The sequence below is a fragment of the Xyrauchen texanus genome, chromosome 44 (assembly GCF_025860055.1).
Source record: "Xyrauchen texanus isolate HMW12.3.18 chromosome 44, RBS_HiC_50CHRs, whole genome shotgun sequence".
In the NCBI taxonomy this organism is placed as follows: Eukaryota; Metazoa; Chordata; class Actinopteri; order Cypriniformes; family Catostomidae; genus Xyrauchen; species Xyrauchen texanus.
In genome coordinates this window covers 11,168,003-11,194,697 of record NC_068319.1, presented here as the reverse complement: position 1 = coordinate 11,194,697, position 26,695 = coordinate 11,168,003, and the positions used below count along the sequence as shown (strand labels likewise).

The window sequence follows — 26,695 nt, the reverse complement described above, 5'->3', positions numbered from 1 at the left end:
TAATTTTTTGGCTTCAATATCTCAGAAAAGATGAATCTTTCCCGTAGTGTAAGCTAGCTTACGAAATACGAGAGAACCTCTCGTAAGAGAACTAATTGTATTTGTTTTATCAAGACATTTATTCCTTTATTTTCTTATTATTACATTTATTTATGTATTTATTTATTATTTTTGCAGGTTTTGTCCTCTATAATTTTATTATAATTCTATTTTTTGTGTAACACAAAATAATATTTTTTTTATAACAGCATATGGGGTTGCAAAGATGGCTTTTATGTATGTATGGCAGTGTGTATGTAAGTTAAACTTTGTCTGAGCATCCATGTACAGTATAACAGTGTGTGTGTGAGTGTGTGTTCATAAATGACTCTCCCTGTTCTGCACATGCTCAGAGTCTGCAGTAGCAGCAGTAGTGTATAGTCCGCTACAGGCTGGGCAGATCAGAGCTTGCATGAGTCTTTCCGCGTTAAACTCAGCGATGGCTTTGTCTCAGCTCAGTCTCCTGCCATCCAACCAGCTGTCATTCAAACTCTAAACACTCACTACACGGGTCACATGGCTCGTGTGGGCCGCTGCAACATTTACAGACATGTCCTACATCCGCAGAGCAGAGATCAGACTGGTGCTACGAGCAAAACCGTTCACTTCATCCAACATGAGGACAATTTTTAACAGCCCATGTCTGGAGTCCAGTGTTAATGTGACATTACATGGCAACATTACTCTATGATGAACCACTAGGTCTTTAACTCATTGTTGCCGTGGCAGTGCCATGGTTCAGTGATGGTATCACATTGTAATGTAGTATATGGATAATTACCATAATTATGTGCTTTGGTATTTCTTTAAGTACTGTACTTCAAAGAATGCCATGGTATGGTACTGTCCAAAAAACCTTGGTATTACCACGGTAATACTGTGAAACTTCAATACTGACTGTCACATACAAATTTATGCTCTACTTGATGCATTACCTATTTATCAACCTTTCATTAATATGGTTCATATTTGTCACCAGTCTGACTGACCTTTAGCAGGGCTTCTTTGGAGCTAAGCTGCTGCTCGAGCTGGCTGATCTGATTGGTGGAGGTCTCGCTGAGCTGAGCCAGACTAGCCTGGAGTTTCTGAACGTCTTCAGCCAAGCGCTCCACCTCCCTCTCCTTCGCACCCAGTTCTGCCTCCAGAGACTTCTCCTGCACACACAAATACAAACACATCTATCGGTAAACACACACATATATGCACATTTTGAAATCCAACTCTGAGCTGCAGTATTCCTGTTAATTAGACTAGTGATAATATAAAGGGTAATACTTTCTGTGAAGTCTGTTTATTAAATACTTTATAAAGTATTATAAAGGTATTCATAATGGCTTAAAAGACGTATTCATTTTTCATCATGTATTCATCCCTTATACATTCATATAAATCATAGACTTAAATCTCGATCATGATAAGTCCCTTATCTACAGTATTTTTTTATATGTATTATAATTATATATGCATTACTACACTGATAATTATGTGCATTATAATGTATTATAAGTGGCCAAATGTGTTCTTCCACTAAAAAAGCTAGATGTAACACAATGGACTTGACACGAAATGCGGCGCTTCTGTGCAAAATCCTGAAAGAACAACGCGACGTGTGGCGCAACGACCAAAGACATCCATTTAGTGCATGTTTACATCAGTGCTGTCAGTAAATTTAAATATTTAATCACGATTAATCGCATGATTTTTCATAGTTAATCATGATGAATGATTTTGAAAGTGCTTAAATTTGACTATATATACCTATTTTTCAGTAAAAATGCATTTAGTTCCTTCTGATAAAAAAAAGAATGTTAAAATGTTTCATTAGCATTTTCAAAACAATGTATTCCACAGTATAAAGATAGAAATGCACTAAAATAGCACCAACTCAAATAACATTAAAATTTTCCCAAAGTCTAAGTGGGAGGTGGACTAAATTAAAGAACTAGTCCCCACATAGCCGCCGCCGCTGGCACTGCGCACGTTAATGATACTTCATCCGAATTATCCGGTAAGACAGCGCTGGGGAAACACTGATGTTTTACTCTAGCGAGTCATGTAAATGCAGCTTTTTACAGGTCCCATCTGGATTTGTTTTGTACAAAAAATATGGCTAAGAGGTATTTTTCCATCACTTGATCATTGACATGGGATTACTGTTGTGTGTGTTTACAAAGGTTCTGCCCTATTCCAACCAGTGTTCAGCACTCAGACAGAGCTGAATAAAATGTCAGAATTTAATGTGAAAATTGGTAAATATGTTAATCGCGTTAAAGAAACATTAACGCACTGAACATTATAAATTAATCACACGAATTAACGTGCTATTTTCAACAGTTCTAGAAAGGCAATTGAAAAACAGCACAGCAAGAATGTTTTCGGTGTGAACTATCTCTACACACGTTTACGTAGAAAAACTATTGGAAAACCGTGCAAACAGCCGCTATGTGTGCGGTGTGAATGGCATCTACCTATACCATACTTGCATAGAAAAACAATTGAAAACTTTGAAAGATTTGATGTATGAGAAGGCATTATAAAAGCATCATTTAAAGGATCCAGAGCTTCCCTTTTCCTCTTTCTATACATCCCTCTCTGTGTGGATGTGTAGTGAATCCCATTTACCGTATCCGGTGTTTTCTGGATCTGATTAGGTGGTTGTGGGGTCTTGCTGGCTGAAGTAATCTGCTCTCTCAGACTCACCGCCTCCCGCTCTGCTGCCTCAGCCCTCTGCAGGCCACAAACACAACAGACAGGTTAAAAACTTACCCATGTCGAAGATATATAACCATTATATCAACTGACTGTCATAATAGTGAAGACCGGGAGATGAAAAGATCACAGTCAACACCCTGCTTTTATAGCTGTGCTGAAAAATGTTAACTGAACTCACATGGGTGCAAGAGAGCTAATGCAAAACCTGGTTGAGCGCTCCAGTATTTAAGCTGAAGTACGTCAAAGTATGTACGGTCGGTTGCATCGCAGAATACGCAAATGCACACACACAGTTCCTTTTAAATACAGATTGAGGTGTTAATTCATTAGTTGCCTAGAGAAATGGGTGGTTTCACTTAAGTTACATATATTATGAAAGCTGCTTAAAGCGTTCAACCTTTAGCTGCACAGAATCTAACACCACCATCTTTATGCATGTATGGTAATGATGAGCTTAATTATGCTAATTTATTCAAAACGTCTACGTAACAAGTCTTACCAAATGTTCTATTTTCTGTTCATTGGAATAATAATAATGCTAATGAAAACAATGATTATAAACTTTTGGGTTTGGCATTTGTTTATTGTTTGCCCTACATTTTCTAAAATATAATACGTAGATTACTATGTTTCAAATACATTTTACAAACAGATACATTCTTAAAAACAGATTGTCAGTACGTAAGGAATAGTTAATATATTAAGAATAACATATCATATTATATTACACCTAAAATCATATCTTGTATACAGAACAGCTATCCCCCAAAAAACTCTTCAAAAAATAAGGTCAAATAAATGACAAGACTGATGACAGAAAAAAATCCTAAATCACAAAAGCCATAAAAAGACAAATTATTATTATATTGCATCACATAAAATATTTCATATCCCTTTAGATTCACCCGTTGGGGCTCACAGCTCGAAAAGTGAAAGGAAATGATGGATTTCTCCAAAAAAGTAAGCAGATGGAGGGAATTAGGATAGGTAGAATATGACTGTATGTGACTCACAAAGTTTGTGCACTAAAATAACTTTTAAACTTCAGTTGCACTGCATCTTTAAAACTGTTATTATTAAAACACCTAAACAAGCTGTTTTTGTCTCTGAGATTTGCATACAATAGAAATATAAGTCACATTTCAGTGAGGAATATTCCTTTACCTGATTGGCTTGTTCCAAATCTGTCATCACCGCTTCAATCTCATTGGCCCTGAAAAAAAGAAGGTGCACATTACTAATGCAGGCAAGAGGGAAATAGTAACAGAGGTTTGTTGCAGTAAAATTCAGTGATGCAATCTAACGCAATGCAATAAATGGGTCACGTTAAGAATGGACCAGGTGGGAGAGAAGACCTCACAACAACATAAAATGGATAATCAGCATGTTGCCTAGTTCTTGTGCCACTTGCGTGTGCATTGCAATTATGAGTGTGTTGTGTATCATGTGGCTAGATGTGTTCATGAGAGCATTCATCATGCGAGCATCTGGGTATGAGTGCCAGTGTGTGTGTGTGTGTGTGTGTGTGTGTGTGTGTGTGTGTGGTGATCAGCATTTCAGTCTGACTTTCAGAAGCCCAACATGCATGTAAACACTTGCACACTCACTCGTGTGCACACAAGCACAAGTGTACACACTATCGCACACACAAACACGCACAGGCCATTAAGCCCTCTCAGTTTCACAGTAATCCTCTGGACTGTGAGCTGTGTAGCCCAGCAGTGGGTTCACAGCTCAGCCACATGGACAAGCCCAGGTTAAAACAGAGGGATTACACTAATATAGGCATCAGACTCCTTTTAATGCACACTAATCTGATATAATATTCTCAATTCTGCTAGCGCGGAGCTCAGCCCAGCAAATGGCATGGCTTAGGTGTGTATACACAACTGTCCTGCTTTCAATAAAAGGTTAAATGTTCTATATGTCCCCATTAAACATGGAACACTCAAATTAAAGTGTATGTAGCTGTGTAGTTGTTTTCTAAACGACGTTTGAGTTACAATTATTATTACCCGACGTCTGAGATTTAAATGTACTGATTCGGATGGGAGGTGGGAGTGTCTGTTTCTAGATATGGGAGTTACAGAAGGTTAAATACATAATTTAGGTGATATAAAGTTTAAAATCTACATTAATTGTAAGTTTACATTTAAAATGATTACGATATTTTAAATAATTATTTTATTTATTAATTATGCATTATACATTTTTATTTGTGTATAAAGATTTTTCAGCTCTGTCGGTCCTTTCAATGCAAAAGAGTGGTGGCCAGAACTCTGCAGGTCCAAAAAGCATATAAACGCAGCATAAAAGTAATCCACAGTACTCCAGTGGTTGAATTCATATCTACAGAAGCTATATGATAGGCGTGGGTGAGAAACAGATCAATATTTAAGTCCTTTTTTACTATAAATCTCTACTTTCACTTTCAGATGTGAAAGTGAAACTAAACAGTTGCTACATGTGACTTTGAGTGGAGATTTATTTTAAAAACTTAAATATTGATCTGTTACTTACCCACACCTATGACATCACATTTGAAGATATTTGTTTAACCATTGGAGTCTTTTGGATTACTTGTTTGGACCTTTACATTTCTGGTCACCATTCACTTGCATTGAAAGGATCTACAGATAAGCGGAGATATTCTTCCTAAAATCTTTGTTTGTGTTCAGCAGAAGAAAGAAAGTCATACACATCTGGGATGGCATGAGGTTGAGTAAATAATGAGTTTTTTAAAAAAAAAAAAAAAAGGTAGATGATGCTGGCAGTCAGATCTGAAGCAGAGTCAGATTCAACCGACACACAATCTTTGGGTGAGTGAAACTTGTTAGCCCACATACTGAGCCCTTAATCTGATAAAAGCACTTGCATTTTTCCTATCAGCCACTGTTCTTTACGCTCAAACGTTTTTCCAATTGACACTCTGACCATGTGACTCAAACTGAAAGGAGTCAAGCACAGCTGAAATTAATTCAACAGCGAATCTTAATTAGAGGCGATTTGGTTAATGATTTAGATGAGCTTAACTCAGCTTTGTGCGTACATTTACACGTGCGACTCATAGGTGATGCTGCATTTGAGTTTCATTATTACAGTGAAGTGCGCGATGATTATTGCAAAAATACTATGTTTGAAATTGTGATAGCTTTTTAAACTGTAGATCACAAACTTTCATACTTGATTTAAGGGAAATTATATTTCTTTTCTAAACCCAAATAGTGAGTCTGTTGTAGTTAAATATAAATCATTAAATAACGTTAGATCAGCAAAGATTTGGGAATTATGGAATATAATACTCTTTAAAACCTAAAGTGAGCAGATCAGAGGTTTATTTTATGCATTAACAGTGTCATGATCTCTTGTCATGGCACAGAATAGCAAAAATACAATCCCTCATAAATACAGTCTAAAAAGCTCTCATTCTTTCTGTTTCGCACACACATGGTTGAGAACCTGTATAACATAATCTCCTATCATTTCTGCTCTTTTCAGCTCATGTTCATCCCCTCCTTTGTGGGCCCCACTGTAAAAACACATTAATGAGGACCATAAAGGGGCCAAATTCTAAACTCCTGTTGCATGTTTTTCTTGAGTCCACTTATAATGCTAGTCAAAAACAATCATAATTTAGTTTTACATTACCTTTTTTTTCCTTCACATTTTCACTACTACTTTCACCTTAGAATAAAACAGGCTGTGTTGCTGCTGTACCTTTAATAATTATATATATAAAAGACCTGATGATTTAATTGGCTTACCATCATGTACTAAAGTTTATAATGTCATTCAGCAGGGAGAGCAAGGTTGCTAAATACTTAATAGGTCCTTTGTGTACACGTGTGGTCATATGCAGGACCGGCATATATACTTTTTTACTTTTCAACACTGAGGAATCTGAAGAATTCTGGTAAATTGATTTAAACAGAGATAAGAGTACCACACTCTTGTTGGTAGTTGAAAACATATGCAAATTAGCCCAAACTGTTTTAGAGTTTTTATAAGAGCTTTGTGTTGGGAATGCTAGAATGTGTTCATATAGATCATCAAACTCTTTTATATCAAAAGCGAATCCTGTTTTCCATGAGATGAAAAGGTCCCTTCACTCCCATTTAAGCATGGGTTTCTAATCCAGTATGTTCTTCATCACCAGAAACCGGGGGCCAAAGGTTATCTGTGACATCATTTTTTAGGATTAAGTGTCTACATACGAACATGTTATGATGTGGGAAAGTTAAAAAAAAAAAATAACTATGTGAATGTAATCCAGGAACATATAAACACATCTTTTGTTATTTAACAAGCTAATGCTGATGAATGAACTCAAGAACATAATAAAAGGGATAGTTCACTCAAAAATAAACAAATTCAGCCATCGTTTTTACTCTACCTTCATGTTATTCCAAACCAGTATGACGGTATTTCTTCAGTGGAACACAAAAGGAGATGATAGGCAAAATGTTATTCTCAGCATCCACCCGCTTTCATTGTATGGCAAAAAGATACAATGACAGAGAATGGTGACTGATGCCTTGTCCACACTAATATGTATTCGTTTGAAAATGCATCTTTTTCTCTCCGTTTTGGCCTTCCGTCCACACTGAGATGGCGTTTTTGACAGCGAAAATTTTGCTCCCAAGTAGATAAATTTGAAACCACCGTTTTCACATTGTAGTGTGGGCTGTGAAAACGGATATGTCTGAAAATGATGACGTATTTCTTGTTATGTGACGCAGTCATGTGATCTATCCAACCAAATCAATCAAGATGGTGGCCCGTGTTATAGTGGCGCTGTTGTACTTGATACACACTTTGATAGCATTATTAAAAAATAAATGTTACTTTGTACAACCATCATATTCTGTTCCTTCAAAGGTGAAAGGAAGTTTAATCGGAATTGGTGTCCGGCGATGGAACACGAGGAGAATTGCATTTCAGACCGTACTTGCAACGAGGATTTTACGCATGCACAGTAACATGATTTAAGCATTTTCATACGTTTCAGTGTGGACGAGCAACTTTTGGAAACGCTAGTGTGGACAGAAAACGCCATTTTTGAATGTATCCGGATTAATGTAGAGACGTAGTCTGAGATTAACATTCAGCCTACCATCTACTTAAGTGTTCCACTGAAAAAAGAAAGTCATACAAGTTTGAAACAACATGAGGGTGAATATATGATGACAGAATTTTCATTTTTCAGTGAACTATACCTTTAACTACTTAGTGAATTAGATTATTGTGTTTGGTCTTCTCAGTCTTGACAAATTATGAGAAGCAGCTGCTTTGATTTTGACCTTTTCCATCCAGTAAAGCTGTCAGAAAGGGGAGGTTAACTCTGCACTGGGGCAAAGCTAGCACGAGGTCCAGGTTACATGCATCCTCTGGCTGTAATTCAACTCTTTCAAGCATGTTTCGTCCCCCCCCCCCCAATGCCTTTGTTTCTGCAGTGGCTCAAATCCCCCTGGGCTGGTACGACATTTCACAGATTTAGACCATTAGATTTCCATTTTGCTCTCTTTCTCCATTTGGCCCCTATCTTATGGAACCAGTATGGGCTATATTATGGTTTTTTTTTTTGGTCTTCCCATCCTCTCTTAACCTTTTGAAGGCTGAGGTGGTAAGAAAACCCTCTGGGTCTTATTTTTTTCTCATGCCGAGTGTCTGACTTCCAGGATCAAAGCTAAGATAAAAACCTCATTCTTAGAAGTGTCGTTCCTCGTACCACTAACTCACCACTCAACAAACGGCAATGACCCAATTCTTTCTTGACGGCAGCCACACAGGTGTATAATTATCACTTACGAAGTTCATAAGAGCTTATTCTGGAGTAAACTGATTACTAAAGATCACATTAATTGTAGATTTATCGCTTTCATTTCAATGAGTTATTGGACAACATTAGGGAGTCAACATTCTAATCAGGTGATTGAGCTTTTTGGTTTATTTCTGAAAAAAAATGAGGCGGTTGACCGGGTAAAACTTGCTGTCAAAGTGCTACGGGTTTTGTGGATGGTTGCCAGGGCGTTGCTATGTGGTTGCTAATGTCTTCTGAGTGTTTTTAAGTGTTTTGCTATGCAGTTGCTCAGACATTTTGCTAAGGACTTTACTCAGGACCTTCCTTCAATAAAAGTGTATGGGATTGTCCACAATGTGAAAAATGTAAGTTTGATTGCCTAGATCATGGGTGACCACAATTTTTTGTGTGATGGTCTACTTTTAAATGACCAACTCAATAAGATCTACAAACTAAAAAAAACACAGTTTCATTTAAAATAAGAAAATGCTTGTTGGGACTACTGCATGTATCCCTACATGGAATTCATCTTCTAATTAATAAAAAAATATATAATAATGTTCAATGTTGATATCATTCAGTTTTAAAACTAAACCCAAAACACCTACAGCACAATAGATTACAATAGCCAGGGCATTTACCTTATTCTGATGACTTGCACTGAATGGAATCAGACATATATTATGTTTAACAAGAGAGTACATGTACTTTTTACAGTAAATTGCTGTTAAAATTACGGTAAAAAAAAAAAAAAACAATAATCGAGCATTCCCAGAATTCCCTGCATGACCCAGTTCATTTAATTATATTTTATGTGAATATTATGTTTCTTCTTATTTTTAATATCAGTTATGTACATTGGGGTGTTCCGTGTTATATTTGATGTAGTTTAGTTCATGTTAATTACATTATTTTACCCTGATGGTGATTAGTGTTTGTGTGAGTGCCACTGAGCACGGTCTCTACATGTTTATTGGTCATTGCTCCTGGAAGGGCGTCTATTGATGAATTTCATGTCATCATGTGTTCTTCTGTAATTACTACGGTGATTAATAATACATTATAAAGTGAAAAGCAGATTTTTACAGTTTCAGAAGGTTAATATATTAAGTTTATAATTTAATATTATAAAAGATGGTAATGCACCAAAAAATATACATGCATCAAAATTGCATCCGTAAAGCCAGAAAAACATGGTTATTGTATTTTTTTTATTTTGAATTTCAGGTAAACACAGCTGCCAGTTTTTTACCGAATATTAAACAGGATTTTTTTTTACAGTGTACAGTTTGAAGTGATGTATACAGAACTTTATTTAAAGATAGCTTAATTGCTGTAATATTTGTGTACACATTTGTACAATCCATCTGTACAATATGGTGGAAATATCTTTGAACAATGCAAGAGCATCTGGGACGATGAAATGTCTTTCTTGACACAGATGAAATGTTTTCTTTGCACTCAGCCAGCGAGCGCAGATCTGTGCCGATAAATCAGGTGGGTAGGATAAGGTCCTTTGTGTTCCCTGCAGTAATTCAAAACCTGCCAGGCTGATGGGCGTACAGACAAATGGATCAGACATAGCAAAAATCCACCCTCCGAAATGTCACACAACCAAAAGTGCAGCCGAGACCCTGTCAAGCAAAACACGCTGGATGGAAGTGAAGATGCAGAGAGGTGTGGAACAGGTCTGACGTTGCTCTTCTGCAGGATTTGATGGGAATCAAACTGTGCTGTTTATCTGAGTCAGTGCATGCAACATCACACAACGCTCAGACAAAAGGATCTGAAGCCATGTTCACAAGAAAACACGTACACGCATGCTTCCAATTGCTGCTAGCCAGTGGGGACTGTCATGTCATCGGGAGCTGATGAAATTCGTGTGCACAGCTCTTGCATGGCAGAACCCTGAGTGCACTAGCTCACTGGCCCATTGTAATTCTCCACGGTTTACATCACACACACACACACACATACAGCACCCACACAACCCACACACTGCCATTCAACTCAGTGTCTCTCTCATACACACATGTCCACCTAGACTGATACACCGAAACCAACATCCACATGCAATTCCACAGGCCTCACACACTGCTGCTATTTCTGTAAGCTCCCCGACTACTGCCGATTTGTCTCATAAAGGACACACAGCAAAACCCAACCTGCCACTTTCAGCGCAGGAGAAACAACTTTAATTGCATGTTCTTCCTTTCCAATTCAGTCAGGGAGAAACCAGAGAGAGTTTAACCATGCTGGGAACAAGCACAATAGGCCACACAGCATGACAATCTCAACCCTGAGCACTGCCATTGCTAAAACTACCTGAGGTAATAAACTTGACTTATTTTGCCACTTTGTTTACTTCGACGTTTACTTAACGCTGAGTTAAGTGTGAAAAGTTGAGTTAAATATGAGTAAAGTTAGAAAATGTTGAGTTAAATGTGAAACTGTTCCGTTACATGCAAACACTTTGAATTAAAATTGAAAACATGCAGTTTAGTGTGAATAATTTGAGTTATAGCTGAACTTTTTCAGTGCTAAAATACTATACCAGCTTAATTTGCAGAGAAAACTATAAGTAAGCCATTCATAGATTCATTTTCTCAAAAACTGTAAACACCGTCTCTGTGGTGCTATAAAAACTTCCTGTGCTTGTTTTGAGCGACCTGCTTAGACCCACCCCAACAACGGCATGAGTTGGAGGCAGGTCTATTTCTTTGTTTGATCAAAGGTAGACAGTATTCAGAAAGCTATTATATAAACACTGTTTATTTTTGCAATTACATTAGTTGGTGCTAGTGTCGCAGAAATGACATACTTCAGCTTTAAACAAGATGTTTAGTTGAGAATTAAAGAAAATATTCAAATACAAAAATGTTGAGTTAAATGTGACAGCATCAAGTAAAATTTCAACACAACTAGTTAAATATGAAAGTTGAGTTACCTAACACTTGAGTTAAATATAAATATGTTAAGATAAATATCATGTTTATTTGAATGCAAATACGTTTAACAAATGTTAAAATATGAAATTGTGACAACACAGAGTTCAATTTAAATATGTTGAGTTAAATAAGAATGTGATGAGTTAAATAGAGTTAAATGTTCAATTAAAAAGTATAGTTAAATATGAAAACGTTGAGCTACATACAAATATTTTGAGTTAAATACTTAAAGGTTTACTTAAATGCAAATACGTAAAACAAGAAAATGTTAAAAAAGAAAACGTTAAATGCGAAAATGTTAGGTTAATTGGGACAAGTTAAATACAAATACTTTCAATTAAATACGAGAACACCTCATTAAATGTGAATATGTTGAGTAAAATTTAAATACGAATATTTTTAACAAGAAAACATTGAGTTAAATATGAAATCATCGAGTCAAAATATAAAATAAAAAAAGTTGAGTTAAATATGAATGTGATACACTTTAAATACAAATATGTTAAACGACTCCAAATAGGATTTTGCTTTGTTCTCGAATTCACCTCAATAATTAAAAACAAAAATGCTAATAGTGTGTATCTGTGCGGGCATGTAAGGGCCGATGCCCGTGTCTGTGCCAGCTGTAGTTACTGTTGGCAGAACGTTAATGAGGAGGTCCTGAGGAGGGAAAAGAGGAGAGTCTGGGCTGGAAAAGCAAAAGATTAAAATTTCAGCACAACACAGAGCCCTGAGAGACAGAGAGAGAGACAGAACAAGATAGATGGTTGGGACGACAGACACCTTGCGAGCCTGTGAGAAAGGCGGACATTCCACCGTGAACATGTCTGGGAGTGGGGGGGGAGAGGAGGACTCTAGCTGGGGAGAGTAATGGGGGAAGGGAGGGGGGAGAGAGAGAAGTCGCAAACAAACGGTGAAGCGAATTGAAGCTTTCCATTATTACACTCGGCTGAACTGCTCCTCTTTTCACCCTGAACCCAAGACACACACACACACACACACACACACACACACACACACACACACACACACACACACACTTATATACACACACTCTTTGCAGCTGATACCATCCTTCCTTCAGACTGAACTAAAAAGAGAGAGAAGGGATTGGAGAGTGAGACCAGAGGACTTTAAAAAAAAAAAAAAAAAGACAACATGAAATGGTCCCACAAAAACCCTGAAACTGCATTCACAACCCAATTTATTTCCTTAATGTGCTATTTTTCTGAGTGAAACAGGAAATGGTTAATATTAACTTGGTTAATACTATACTTCTCTGTCCACACGGTCCTGACTACATTAGCAAAAAAAAAATAAAAAAATGTTTAAAGTTGTTTCAGAAGTGGAGAAAATATGTTTTGATGAAAGGATGTTTATTAAGTAATTAAATGTGGTCCTTTTTTATTTCATGTTTACTTTAACACACACAAAACACACACACACACACACACACACACACACACACACACACAGTCTTTCAATAAGGGAAACAGCAAACATCTTCACAGTTCATACAGGGTGACGTTGGATCAATGTTAATATGGATTATGTGTCCATACCTGTTTTGCCGCCCTGACAGATGTCTGAGCACACAGCACTAACAACCCACATCAAAGGCACATCAGCTGCCCACTGAGGGACTTCAGTTTCTTTTGTGTATTACTAGAGCACTGCAAAGCATGACACATTCTTATGTTTGTTTAACTATTTAATACTCGCACACGAAAATCTCGGCAACCTTCCCTTTGAGATCACTCAAAACACTGTCACTGCGGATGAACTGAACTAAAAGAGCATGTAACACCCGAGCCCAGGAAAGGGTTCTTATAAGGGGGGGAGAAATTCCTTTACCCCCTACCAAAGACACATGCACAGAATCACTTAACCTCATTAAGTCAGCAGGTCCCAATCGCAATAACGGAAAGACAAAAAACGAGCTCTTAAATTATAGAGGGGACTGTGTTTATGTAAAGCACAAATTTAATTATATACAGCATATACTGTATAAATTGGTGCCAAAATTTATATTTTTGGATGCTCACCCAAAAATGAAAATTCACTCATCATTTAATCACCCTCATGCCATTCCAGATGTGTATGACTTTTTCTTCTGCAGAACACAAACATGTTTTAATTTTTAAACTGAAGAATATCTCAGCTCTGTAGGTCCATACAATGCAATTGAATGGTGACCAAAACTTTGAAGTCGCAAAAAGCATATAAACGCAGCATAAAAGTCATACACAAGACTCCAGTGGTTTAATCAATGTCTTTTAAAGTGATCCAAATGGTTTAGGGTGAGAACAGACCAAAATGTAACTCCTTTTTTACTATATATCTTAACATCAGCCATCTCCTTGGTGATCATGATGTCAAGCTCAATTACACTTCCTAGTACAATCTAGGGCTCTGTGCATGTGTCAAGCACTAGGAAGACTAATCAAGCTTAAAATCACAATTGTTCCTAGAGACTGCAATGGCAAAATGTACAGTGAAAAAGGAGTTATAATTTGGTCTGTTCTAACCAAATAAGTGATAAAATCTCTTCAGAAGACCTGGATTAAACCACTGGAGTTTTATAGATGACTTTTATGCTGGCTTATCTGCTTTTTGGAGCTTCAAAGTTTTGGTCACCCGTCACTTGCATTGTATGGACCAACAGAGCAGAGATATTTATTTGTGTTCTGCAGAAGTCAGTCATCTGGCATAGAATGAGGGTGAGAGAATTGCCTCTATAGATTTTCCTTGTGCCCCCCTATAGCTGCCTACCCTAAAGTTTAAAATGCCACAAAGAACACATTCTAGTACCATCCCCGTTTGCAATTACTTTTAACCTTGTAATCCAAGTTTACACAGGTGATCTAACAGAGTAACAACAATTTTTACCCTCAGAGACCTAGCGTAGTGTTTGTATAAAGCAATTAAACAATAATTATTTTGTAAATTATATTATATACACAGAACAGTAGCTGGCATTTTGAACTTTATCACAACAAAGTTTTGGTGGGAACAAAATTGCATATAATTGTCACAGCCCACTCAAGTCACACAATACATACAGTGGGTATGGAAAGTATTCAGACCCCCTTAAATTTTTCACTCTTTGTTATATTGCAGCCATTTGCTAAAATCAAGTTCATTTTTTTTTCCTCATTATTGTACACACAGCACCCCGTATTGACAGAAAAACACAGAATTGTTGACATTTTTGCACATTTATTAAAAAAGAAAAACTGAAATATCACATGGTCCTAAGTATTCAGACCCTTTGCTGTGACACTCATATATTTAACTCAGGTGCTGTCCATTTCTTCTGATCATCCTTGAGATGGTTCTACACCTTCAATTGAGTCCAGCTGTGTTTGATTATACTGATTGGACTAAATTAGGAAAGCCACACACCTGTCTATATAACACCTTACAGCTCACAGTGCATGTCAGAGCAAATGACAATCATGAGGTCAAAAGGAACTGCCTGAAGAGCTCAGAGACAAAATTGTGGCAAGGCACAGATCTAGCCAAGGTTACAAAAACATTTCTGCTGCCCTTAAGGTTCATAAGAGCACAGTGGCCTCCATAATCCTTAAATGGAAGACGTTTGGGACGACCAGAACCCTTCCTAGAGCTGGCCGTCCGGCCAAACTGAGCTATCGGGGGAGAAGAGCCTTGGTGAGAGAGGTAAAGAAGAACCCAAAGATCACTGTGGCTGAGCTCCAGAGATGCAGTCGGGAGATGGGAGAAAGTTGTAGTAAGTCAACCATCACTGCAGCCATCCACCAGTCGGGGCTTTATGGCAGAGTGGCCCGACGGAAGCCTCTCCTCAGTGCAAGACACATGAAAGCCTGCATGGAGTTTGCTAAAAAACACCTGAAGGACTCCAAAATGGTGATAAATAAGATTCTCTGGTCTGATGAGACCAAGATAGAACTTTTTGGCCTTAATTCTAAGCGGTATGTGTGGAGAAAACCAGGCACTGCTCATCACCTGTCCAATACAGTCTCAACAGTGAAGCATGGTGGTGGCAGCATCATGCTGTGGGGGTGTTTTTCAGCTGCAGGGACAGGACGACTGGTTGCAATCGAGGGAAAGATGAATGCGGCCAAGTACAGGGATATCCTGGACGAAAACCTTCTCCAGAGTGCTCTGGGCCGAAGGTTCACCTTCCAACAAGACAATGACCCTAAGCACACTGCTAACATAACGAAGGAGTGGCTTCACAACAACTCCGTGACTGTTCTTGAATGGCCCAGCCAGAGCCCTGACTTAAACCCAATTGAGCGTCTCTGGAGAGACCTGAAAATGGCTGTCCACCAACGTTTACCATCCAACCTGACAGAACTGGAGAGGATCTGCAAGGAGGAATGGCAGAGGATACCCAAATCCAGATGTGAAAAACTTGTTGCATCTTTCCCAAAAAGACTCATGGCTGTATTAGATCAAAAGGGTGCTTCTACTAAATACTGAACAAAGGGTCTGAATACTTAGGACCATGTGATATTTCAGTTTTTCTTTTTGAATAAATGTGCAAAAATGTCAACAATTCTGTGTTTTTCTGTCAATATGGGGTGCTGTGTTTACAATAATGAGGAAAAAAAATTAACTTAAATGATTTTAGCAAATGGCTGCAATATAACAAAGAGTGAAAAATTTAAGGGGGTCTGAATACTTTCCGTACCCACTGTATATCTAATAAAAATGTGCTTAAAAATCAAAATTTTTATAATAAGTAGCTTCCTAAAAACATGCTCAAGTAGGGAAAAAAAACCACTGTAAGCTTGGGTCTCTGAGGGTTAAACCGTATAATTAGCTTCTTTTTGTTAAATGTTTTGCCTGTGCTGTTTTCTTTCAAATAAATGATATGTTGCTATATAATGCAAAGACATTCTTAAATTTAAGTGTGGATTAGGTCTTTAAATACAATTAGAAAATCAGAACTAACTGTTGTATATATATGCTGTAAATGTAAATGATGCACTTCATTTTTATCAGTAGCATTTTGATCAAGCTGATGCTGATGAAAAAGAGCTTGAACGCCAGAATTAGGAGCTGGTGAGACATTCAATGGAGTGGAAATATTTTACCTGCCACATTCTTTGTAGCAGTTCCCAAGAGAGACCAGGTGGATTGGAAGCAGGCCAACATTACAGAACATCATGATGGGTTTTCGTTTGAGTGTGTCTGCCTGTGAGCATGCTTGTTTGCGTTTGTATGTGTGTACACGGTCATATTCAAACATTCGTGTGCACGCATGACTGTGAAAATTATCTTTTGTTAGATCCGTGTTGCATCTGAAATGAGTGTGGAATCAGAAGCGTGTCATTCCTATAAATATTGTTTAAAAACATTCAACTGAAGTAAACCTTGCCGTGGCCTGTGACCTTCTGGTTCGACTGCAGCTAAAGAAACACTGGGTCTTTGGCTAAAAGGCTATGAGCAATGACATTAAATAACATTTCTTACATGTAAAAGACTAAACTCCACCGACAGGTTGGGCATACATGTATTCATTGTACACTATTGCCGTTTCAAAACCAAGAGAGCTGCTAAACTAGACTGATTTGGAATGCTTCAATGGTGACTAAAAATGCTGACTCTAGAACTTTTCTATTTTTTATTTACAACTTCGAACTTTGAATTCAGAATTTTTAATGAAGAAGTTAAAACACAGAAGATTTCTGAATTTTAAATTTTGAACTTTGAATTCAGAATATTTCATTTCGAACTTGGATTTTAGAATTTTGAATTCAGAATGTTTCATTTCGAACTTAGATTTTCATATTTGTAATTTAGAACTATGAATTTAAAGTTTAAATTAAAACTTAGAACAATTTAGAACTTTAACTCTTTGACAAAAGGCACAGTGTTGGGGGTCTAGCATTGCAAGGTTTGCTTTGATCACAGGTAGTGTAATTATGCCACTCCCAGCACATAGAACAGTTCTGAAACAGTCCACAGTGTGCACGCTCTGCAAAAGGATGCATTCCACAGTGACAGCAAGACAAAGAAATTGCCACCTAACCCTGACCACATGACAGGGAGAGTGAGTGGGAGATGCACACATGCAGACATGCATACAAACACACACACATGACCCAGATCAATGCATACACACACATTTATACACATTGTGCATAAACAAAAGGCACATTTAAGCATGTATAAACCATCACACATCACAGTACGCTCATACAATATTCAATGCCCACAAATTGTCACTTGATGAATACCATAATTTCTTGATACTCAGAGTAGGGCTGAACAATACAGCTAAAGATCATCTCTTTATATATTTTCAGTCTGTATATATATCCAATATATAATGTATATAACTGGTGATTTGTTATTTCCAATCTGAGAAACATCATTGCAAATAAACAGTTATTGTTACAAAGTTCAAATGTTTAAATGTAAAATACAGTAAAAACCAAGTTAAAATAATAAAGGCAATTACATTTTATGATTAATTAAAACAACTTAATAAATAAAAAATGCTACACTGGGACTTCAGTAAACATTTGAGTGATGACACAAACAAAACATTGAATCAGAATTTTGAAATGGTTCACTGAAAGACAGTTAGAACTACTTCAAAGAAATGAATACAACTTACCAGCTTTAAAAGCATTTTTGCTACTGAATTTTAAATGAAAGACTCAATTACAACATGTTTTAGTAATTTACAGTTGAAGTTTACATACACTTTAGCCAAATACTTTTAAACTCAGTTTTTCACAATTCCTGACATTTAATCGTAAAAATAATTTCCTGTCTTAGGTCAGTTAGGATAACTACATTATTTCACTTTATTTTAAGAATGTGAAATGTCAGAATAATAGAAGAGAGAATTATTTATTTCAGCTTTTATTTCTTTCATCACATTCCCAGTGGGTCAGAAGTCTACATACATTTTGTTAGTCTTTGGTAGCATTGTCTTTATATTGTTTAACTTAACTAATATTGTCAAATGTTTTGGGTAGCCTTCCACAAGCATCTCAAAATATGTTGCTGGAATTTTGGCCCATTCATGCAGACAGAACTGGTGTAACACAAAGTCAGGTTTGTTGGCCTCTTTGCTTGCACACACTTTTTCGGTTCTGCCCACATATTTTCTATCGAATTGAGGTCAGGGCTTTGTGATGGTCACTCCAATACCTTGACTTTGTTGTCCTTGAGCCATTTTGCCACATCTTTGGAGGTATACATGGGGTAATTTTCTATTTGGAAGACTCATTTGCGATCAAGCTTTAAATTAATGGCTGATGTCTGATGATGTTGCTTCAATATATCCACATAATTTTCCTTCCTCATGATGCCATCTATTTTGTGAAGTGCACCAGTCCCTCCTGCAGCAAAGCACCCCCACAACATGATGCTGCCACCCCCATGCTTCAGGGTTGGGATGGTGTTCTTCGGCTGGCAACCCCTTACCCTTTTTCCTCCAAACATAACAATGGTCATTATGGCCAAACAGTTCAAGTTTCATCAGACCAGAGGATATTTCTCCAAAAAAGAAAGATCTTTGTCCCCATGTGCATTTGCAAACTGTAGTCTGGCTTTTTTATGGAGGTTTTGGAGCAGTGGCTTTTTCCTTGCTGAACAACCTTTCAGGTTATGTTGATATAGGACTCATTTTACTGTGGATATAGATACTTATCTACCCGTTTCCTCCAGCATCTTCACAAGGTCCTTTGCTGTTGTTCTGGGATTGATTTGCACTTTTCGTACCAAACTACGTTCATCTCTAGGAAACAGAATGCGTCTCCTCCTTGAGCGGTATGATGGCTGCGTGGTTGCATGGCATTTATACTTGAATACTATTATTTGTCCAGATGAACGTGGTACATTCAGGCATTTGGATATTGCTACCAAGGATGAACCAGACTTGTGGAGGTCCACAATTGTTTTTCTGAGGTCTTGGCTGATTTCTTTTGATTTTCCCATGATGTCAAGCAAAGGTAGGTAGGCCTTAAAATACATTCAAAAGGTACCTCCAATTCAGTACACGTCCTATCAGAAGCTAATTGCCTAAAGGCTTAACATAATTTTCTGAAATTATCCAAGCAGCTTAAAGGCACAGTTAAATTGGTGTATGTAAACTTCTGACCCACTGGAATTGTGATATAGTCATTTAAAAATAAAACAATCCGTCCGTAAACAATTGTTGGAAAAATTACTCATGTCATGCACAAAGTAGGTGTCCTAAACAACTTGCCAAAATGATAGTTTGCTAATATGAAATCTGTGGAGTGGTTAAAAAATTAGTTTTAACTTCAACCTAAGTGTATGTAAACTTATGACTTCAACTGTAGGTGAATGGGTTAATTCAGATTTGAACCAATTCACTGAAAATCGACATTATGAACTGAATCAAGCAAAAGAATCAAACTGAACAACTCTTGCACCAATTTATTTATTTTATCCTCTTTTCTCCCAATTTGGAATGCCCAATTCAAACTACTTATTAGGTCCTCGTGGTGGCGCGGTTACTCAATCCAGGTGGCGGAGGACAAGTCTCAGTTGCCTCCGCTTCTGAGACCAGTCAATCCACGCATCTTATCACATGGCTCACTGTGCATGACACCTCAGAGACTCACAGCAGGGGAGATGCTACTCATGCTACTCTCCGTGATCCACGCACAACTTACCACGTGCCCCATTGAGAGTGAGAAATCATAATCATGAGGTGGTCTCTACCCTCCCTAGCAACCGGGCCAATTTGGTTGCTTAGGAGACCTGGCTGGAGTCACTCAGCATGTCCTGGATTCGAACTCACGACTCCAGGGGAGGTCTAACACCATTTTTGCTACTTAAGTTTAAATCGTTATTAAAAAATCTCTATCTTACCACTCTCATACTAAGGAAGAATTGCGAAACCGGTATAATTACACTTCAAGTGCATAAAAAATATTGCGATATTGACGAAGTTGCTGAATTTTGTCAAAATCTTGGCAAATATATAGTCAATATTATATATATTTTGCATAGCCCTAAGTCAAAGACTTGGGTTTCATCCATTATTTTGTCTAGTGTAGCCAAAATAGCAGCATGGGCAGGTCATAAAATGAGGCCTATTGAAAATCAAATTTTCCATGAATGAAGGTGTGATTTCACCACACTGTGATTTCCCCCATAATCAAAACTGTCTGCAGAAGGATTATGAGCTGTTTTGGTGTGGATCAAAGGTTTTTGTGTGTGTCTATGTGTGTGTGTGTTTGTCTGTGTCTGTATGGGCATGCAAATGTGGGTAAACGACAGTATCTGTGTGTGTAAATTTGAGACAAAAACGCAGCATGCCTAGCAGACAGTTGTGGAAATACAGAAGGGAGAATCCGAGCTGTTTCAACACTAATCCTCACTGTCTCCTGCTGTGTCACATCAAAATAAAATGAGTAACTCACTTTGCTGTGGATTCTTCATCATATTTTGTCTTCAGTTCATGGAGTTCTGCCTGAGTTGTTTCAAGTGCTGTGGAACAAATGAAATGCCCGTCAGCAGAGTTGAACAGGCCTAAAGATGGCGTTTGATATGGATTTAAAGTTACATGTATGTAATTTCAGAAACACCTCTGTTATTATTATACCTAATTCACCTCGGCTGAGAATGAGGTCTGGTAAATTCATTAGCTCATGTGAACACAAACCTGTTTGTAAGAACTGTGTTTTCATGTCCAAGTCTTCTGTCCTGCCATCCTGGCTCTGCTCTGGCTGACTATGGAGACACGCAGAGAACAATTAAAACAACAGTGGACAACTGTCCAACTTCATTGCAAATGCACATTAATGTAGAGAATTAAAGGGATAGTTCACTCAAAAATGAAAATTCTGTCATCATTAACTCGCCAATTATGGTATTCCATACCCATACAAGAAAGTCACACAGGTTTGGAAAAATATAAGCGTGAGTGAATGTTGACAATTTTCCCCAGACTGGGATGTGGGAATATAACCTACACAGAATGTACTCTGTGTATGCTACAGCTGTATTTCAAAACCTAGTGAGTTGCCTAACTAGACAGCATTTTTGGGCATCAGCTAAATGAATCATTATGCTGGCTAAAATGTACATTTAAGAATTTATAGGTTTTGGAATTCGGAAGAATTTTAGAGTAGAAATTATAAATCAATATATAAAATGTTGAATTTAGTAAGGCTAACCTCTCCTTGTCTGCATAGTTGTTAGGAAGATTTTCCCCTTTGTTGTCTCTCTCGTCTCTTTCTGTTCCATCCTGGTCCTGATCAGGAGGTTCCTCTGTGTTCTTGGCCTGCAGAGAACGCTCATACTGCTCCAGCTTCTCTTTAAGTGCTTTAATAGTAACTTCTGCAGGAAAGAAAAAATGAAAAGGAGAAAGAGAAAAGTGTTTATAGCTGTGTGGCAATCAGGGCATGAAAAAGAATGTAGGCACATGCATGTGTGTGTGCGTGCACATTTGTCCATGAGTGTGTCTCTTTGTGTATGTGTATCAATGTTGGTTAAGCAACTCAAAAAAGTAATGAATTACTAACTACTAATTACATCTTCTACAGTGTAATCAGATTACTGTACTAATTACTCAGTCTGAAAAGTAATTTCATTACTTATTACTAATTACTTTCTAAAACCCTTATCAACCCAAGGATAAAAATTAAACTCTTCTTTTAATTCTTTCAAATAAATAAAATCAACTAAATTATTCATGAACTGGCCAGAGAATTTCAGGGGGCTCATTAAAGGAGAAAACATATTTTAACATTAGACATTAAAATTTAAATAATAATAATAAGTGTGTGTGTGTGTGGTTTTGCTGACATTGTTCAAATGTTCCCAACAAGGACAATATTCCTAAATGTAACTACATTGAGGACCAGTCAACAGATGAAAATGGCTTTATTATCATTCTAAATAATATCTGAATGAGAATCAAAAATTGAAAAAAGATTTCTCTAAGGGTTACGTTTAGAAATAGGGTTAGGGGACAAAAAAATACGGAGTGACTATTTGCACTGTAAATAGCACCTGCCACAAAGTGCATCTATTTGCGCCACAATAGTCTAGTAGAAACATAGACATTTACAACAAACTGCAATATAAGCATCGCTGCAGCGGTGTGGGACATAACACGGTGCGAATGGATCTTTTCGTGCGGGAAACCTGGGTTCAATTCCGCCTTTGTCCCACACTTTTTCCCTATCTGTTTCCTGTCTCGACTCTTAATATTTTCTTTAATACTATTGAAAATAGTATTTTCTATAAAAAAGAAAATGATACATAGATAGTATTACTACAGTAATATTGTAGTAACCATGTTTTTTGGTGGAAACCAAAGTTGTGATGCAATTAACCATGGTGTGTTACTACAGTAATATGGTGTTAATATAGTAATCATGTTTAATTTTGTGGTTACTATGATTTTAATAAAAAAAAAAAAAAAAACAGTGATACTATGGTTACTGTAGTACAACCATGGTTAAGAGAAGGGAAAGGCCAGGGTTAGGTTTAGGGTAGGTCTGTGGGACTCCAAATAAACACAAAAAACAGGCTGCATTGATGCCTCTATTCTGTATGTTAGTATTTAAATAGGGATGCAAATAGTATCTGCCATTATTTGTAACAGGGTTGGGATGCAAGTAATATTTGCCACTGGGGTGTAAATAGCATTTACCTTTATTTACACCAGGGTGCAAATAGCATCTGATTAAAACATATCATTAGCTCAACAATAAAATAGAAGTGAAAGGAAAGTGCAAACCAAGCTAGAGTAATTATTTAGTATGTTTATCAAGCCATTTTCCATGTGGGTCCCCACAAGGTAGGCAAAACCTGTGTGTAGGCATGAGAAAACGCACACACATACATGTCCACACAAAATATCCCTGATAGAGAGCTTTTTCCTCCTCTCTCCGTCTCCTGCACACCCATCTGCGGTGACTTAAACTCCAGCACTTCAGCTCTGACACATAATCAATGAGCAGCAGTCCCACAAGAGCCCTTTTAGACCCTTAAATGCTAAACTGGACTTTAAACACTGAGAGACTTGAGGATCACTGACCTGAGAAAGATCAGCGTGTACCAATAGGAAGGATTACCTAGCATGGAAACACACCTGTGTGTACAGTATGCGTGTATTTGGGTGTTTGTGAGATTGCATGTGGCGGCATCTAAGGCTAGTGTGGGACAAAATAAAAGAATGGCCATTATTGAAGCGGATTATCGATTAGGGGAATTCCGCAGACTGTAAGGGAATGTTCCCTCCTCCTCTTCTATGTTTAAAAAACAAAAACCAGGAAATATATCTGGCAGAAATAGCAGTAGGACATAAATAGAGCTCAGATGACTACAGCTCATTTGAACAAAAATAGGACCCAGTCTATGTGGGTACAACGACTTAGGAGGCCTGCCAACATGACATACGTACAACTCATTTCACAATCCATAATATGCATAATTTAGTCGTGTTTGCATGGAAAGAAATGACAATGACTTCATTCACTCAAGACGCAGCACAATTTCAGTGCTGATTAAGTTGGTTAAACTGGATTCTGGGCAGTTAGTGAAAAGTTTTTATGCTGAAAGTTGCAAAAGTGGCGCAACTTTTAAGTGAATTCACCCTACAGTGTTTAAACTTATTAGAAATTCATACTACAAATGGCTTACTTATAGATGCCTCCGCATATTAAGCTGGAATAGAAGAAAATATTTGAACATTTAAAAAAAAAAAAACGGATAGCCTCCGTTGCCCTTGCGCATCAATGAGGCTTGGGCGCCTAACACTCTGTCACTGGTTTGTGATTTGTTCCTCCTCGGACCACTGTCAGTACGTACCCACCACTGCTGACTGGGAGCACCCCACAAGCCTCGCATTTCAAAGATGCTCTGAAACAGTCGTACGGCCAAAGCAATTTGGCCATTTTCACTCAGGTCTTTACTCCTGCCCATTTCTCCTGCATTCAACACGACTACAATAACTGATTGTTCGCTTACTATCTAATCTACCCAGACATTGACATGTGGCCTTGTTAGGAGATGATCAACGTTATTATGTTTTGGCTCTTTAGTGTCTAATTGGATAATACTTTTCTCTGCCCACATGGCCTTATGTCAGCAAAAATTTTGTTACAGAGGTGGAGAAAGTATATGTTTTATAAAAATCTTTACTATAACACAAACTAACTATGCACGATAAGAGAAAGGACAATTATTAAGGAGTAATTGTAAATAGGGTCAATTTTAAATGAATATTGTCTTTAAACGGTGAATTGCAAGATTAATAGAATTCCTGAGATTTGGTGTTGAGGAAAAACAAGCTAACATTTTCAGGTGAAATAACATTTAGAAGCCATGGGTGGTTACCTTGGTTTTTAACCTCTGCGATCTCACGTTCATACTCTTGTAGTGTGTCTTTGAGCCTCTGATTTTCTGTCTCCAAGTCATGCATCTTCCGTACAGTCACCTGGAACTGCTGAGCTGCCTCCAGAGCTGAGACAGGATCTTAAGACACACACACAAACACTGGTCAGAAGATTGGCTATACCATGGCCACAGTAGGTAAAGGTTTGATTCAGTAACTGAGAGATGTGTATTGAGATCAGTGTGGGCCAGACTATGTGCAGCTCAACTAAACTGCTAAAAGTGTTTTAGCATTTCTGTGGATTGCCAACCACGGCTAAAAATGTTAACTAGAAAAACAAACCAAGCCAAAACACGACATTAAATCCACACTAAGTTCCAGGAGCACCTCGTTATAACTTCAGCTCTGCTGAAATCACACAAACAAAAAGTACCAAAAGTTTAATGGAAATACCATTGATTTTTAAACATGGTACTGTGCAAATACCATGTTTATTTTGACATGTACTATGGTAATACCATAGTATTCTTTGAAATACCATGTCAATTCATATACAACGAGTATCATGTCAATGCTAATCAAAAGCAAGGCAAATTCCCAGGGGACATCTATAATGATGTATGCCTAAAAATGTGTGCCTTGAATGCATTGCAACACTGTCAAATAAATAAATATAAATACCATTGCATATGAATGTGGAAACTGATATGAAATCCATTGGAAAGTTAAACTCTTGCAGTGCGACATGCTATACTCCATCAAAAACTGTTACAAATTTTTCGTTCATTTATAATTATTTTGCATGCAACTTTTATAACCTCATTAATTGAGAGACTACAGTACATTTGTACTTCTAAAAATGAAGACTAAGAGGTAATTAAAAATGCTGAAAAAACTAAACAGAGTTTTTTGCTGTGTGTACTTTCCCTTACAAATGACATCTATGCACACATTATGCATCAAATACATTTACATCAAAATACAATGGTGGTAACATCTGGTACCTCCATTAAACCAAGTCAAATCGACAAATCTACTCATCCAATCAAATACAGACAACAATTATAGTTCATAAGATTGATGTCAAAAAAATCATAAGAGCCACAATGTATCAACAGCTGCAAGAAATTTTAGGTTAGCAGGTTGCAAAAAATTTATTCTAGTTCATATTTGGCAGGGTGTTAATTTGTTGCTATCACAAGTGGAAAGCGATGGTGGGGTCAAACACTAAAAGACTATATAAGGAATAATTGACTCCGGCCCGTTGAATTGTTGAAAAGTAATGCACACCTGAGGTGATAATGCGGTCACGACAGCGGGTGCATTTTAACCAAAATTTAAATAAATGTAGGATATTTTATACATTGTTTTGACGTTCTTAACCGATTTAATTTAACCAATGCCTTTATTTTAATTTGTTAATTTGTTGTGTTAGCCTGTAGGGCTCTTTGAAATAACTGAATAAATAAAAGGTCAAGACCTGGAAGTACTTCATTGCCATGCGTTTCCATGAAAAATAATTGCACACCTTAGAATGTCCGTGAACCAATCAGAATCAAGCATTCAACAGACCTGTGGTATAAGACATTATAACACACACTCATCACTGTCTGTCCCCCTCACATGCTAATTGCTATATGACTAATTATGACCCTGTTCTCATTGATTTTCCTTAATGAGACAGCCAAGTTAATTATGTAATCAAACTATTTTATTAGCCCCTCTGGAATATGGGAGGGAAAGAGAGAGATTGGAGTGAGAAATTGGAGAACGAAGCAAGAAATAAAGATAGAGACAGAATAAAAACTGGAAAAGTATGTCATTCAAGTACTTGTTGACACAAAAATGAAAATTCTGTCATTATCATTT

At 37.3% G+C, this 26,695-nt stretch overlaps 1 protein-coding gene across 4 annotated transcripts in view; it reads right to left on the bottom strand.

Annotated features, from left to right (window-relative positions):
* The window catches only part of cux1a (cut-like homeobox 1a), a 169,481-nt gene that overhangs the window by 47,635 nt on the left and 95,151 nt on the right, over positions 1 to 26,695 (bottom strand). For all 4 annotated transcript variants that reach the window (XM_052117670.1, XM_052117672.1, XM_052117671.1 and 1 more), the window contains exons 5-11: positions 24,829 to 24,966; positions 21,657 to 21,819; positions 21,143 to 21,210; positions 20,901 to 20,967; positions 3,916 to 3,964; positions 2,662 to 2,766; positions 1,029 to 1,193 (exon numbers count right to left, since the gene is read on the bottom strand). In XM_052117670.1, the coding sequence (XP_051973630.1) occupies positions 1,029 to 1,193; positions 2,662 to 2,766; positions 3,916 to 3,964; positions 20,901 to 20,967; positions 21,143 to 21,210; positions 21,657 to 21,819; positions 24,829 to 24,966 (755 nt within the window). The remainder of the gene's footprint in view (positions 1 to 1,028; positions 1,194 to 2,661; positions 2,767 to 3,915; positions 3,965 to 20,900; positions 20,968 to 21,142; positions 21,211 to 21,656; positions 21,820 to 24,828; positions 24,967 to 26,695) is intronic.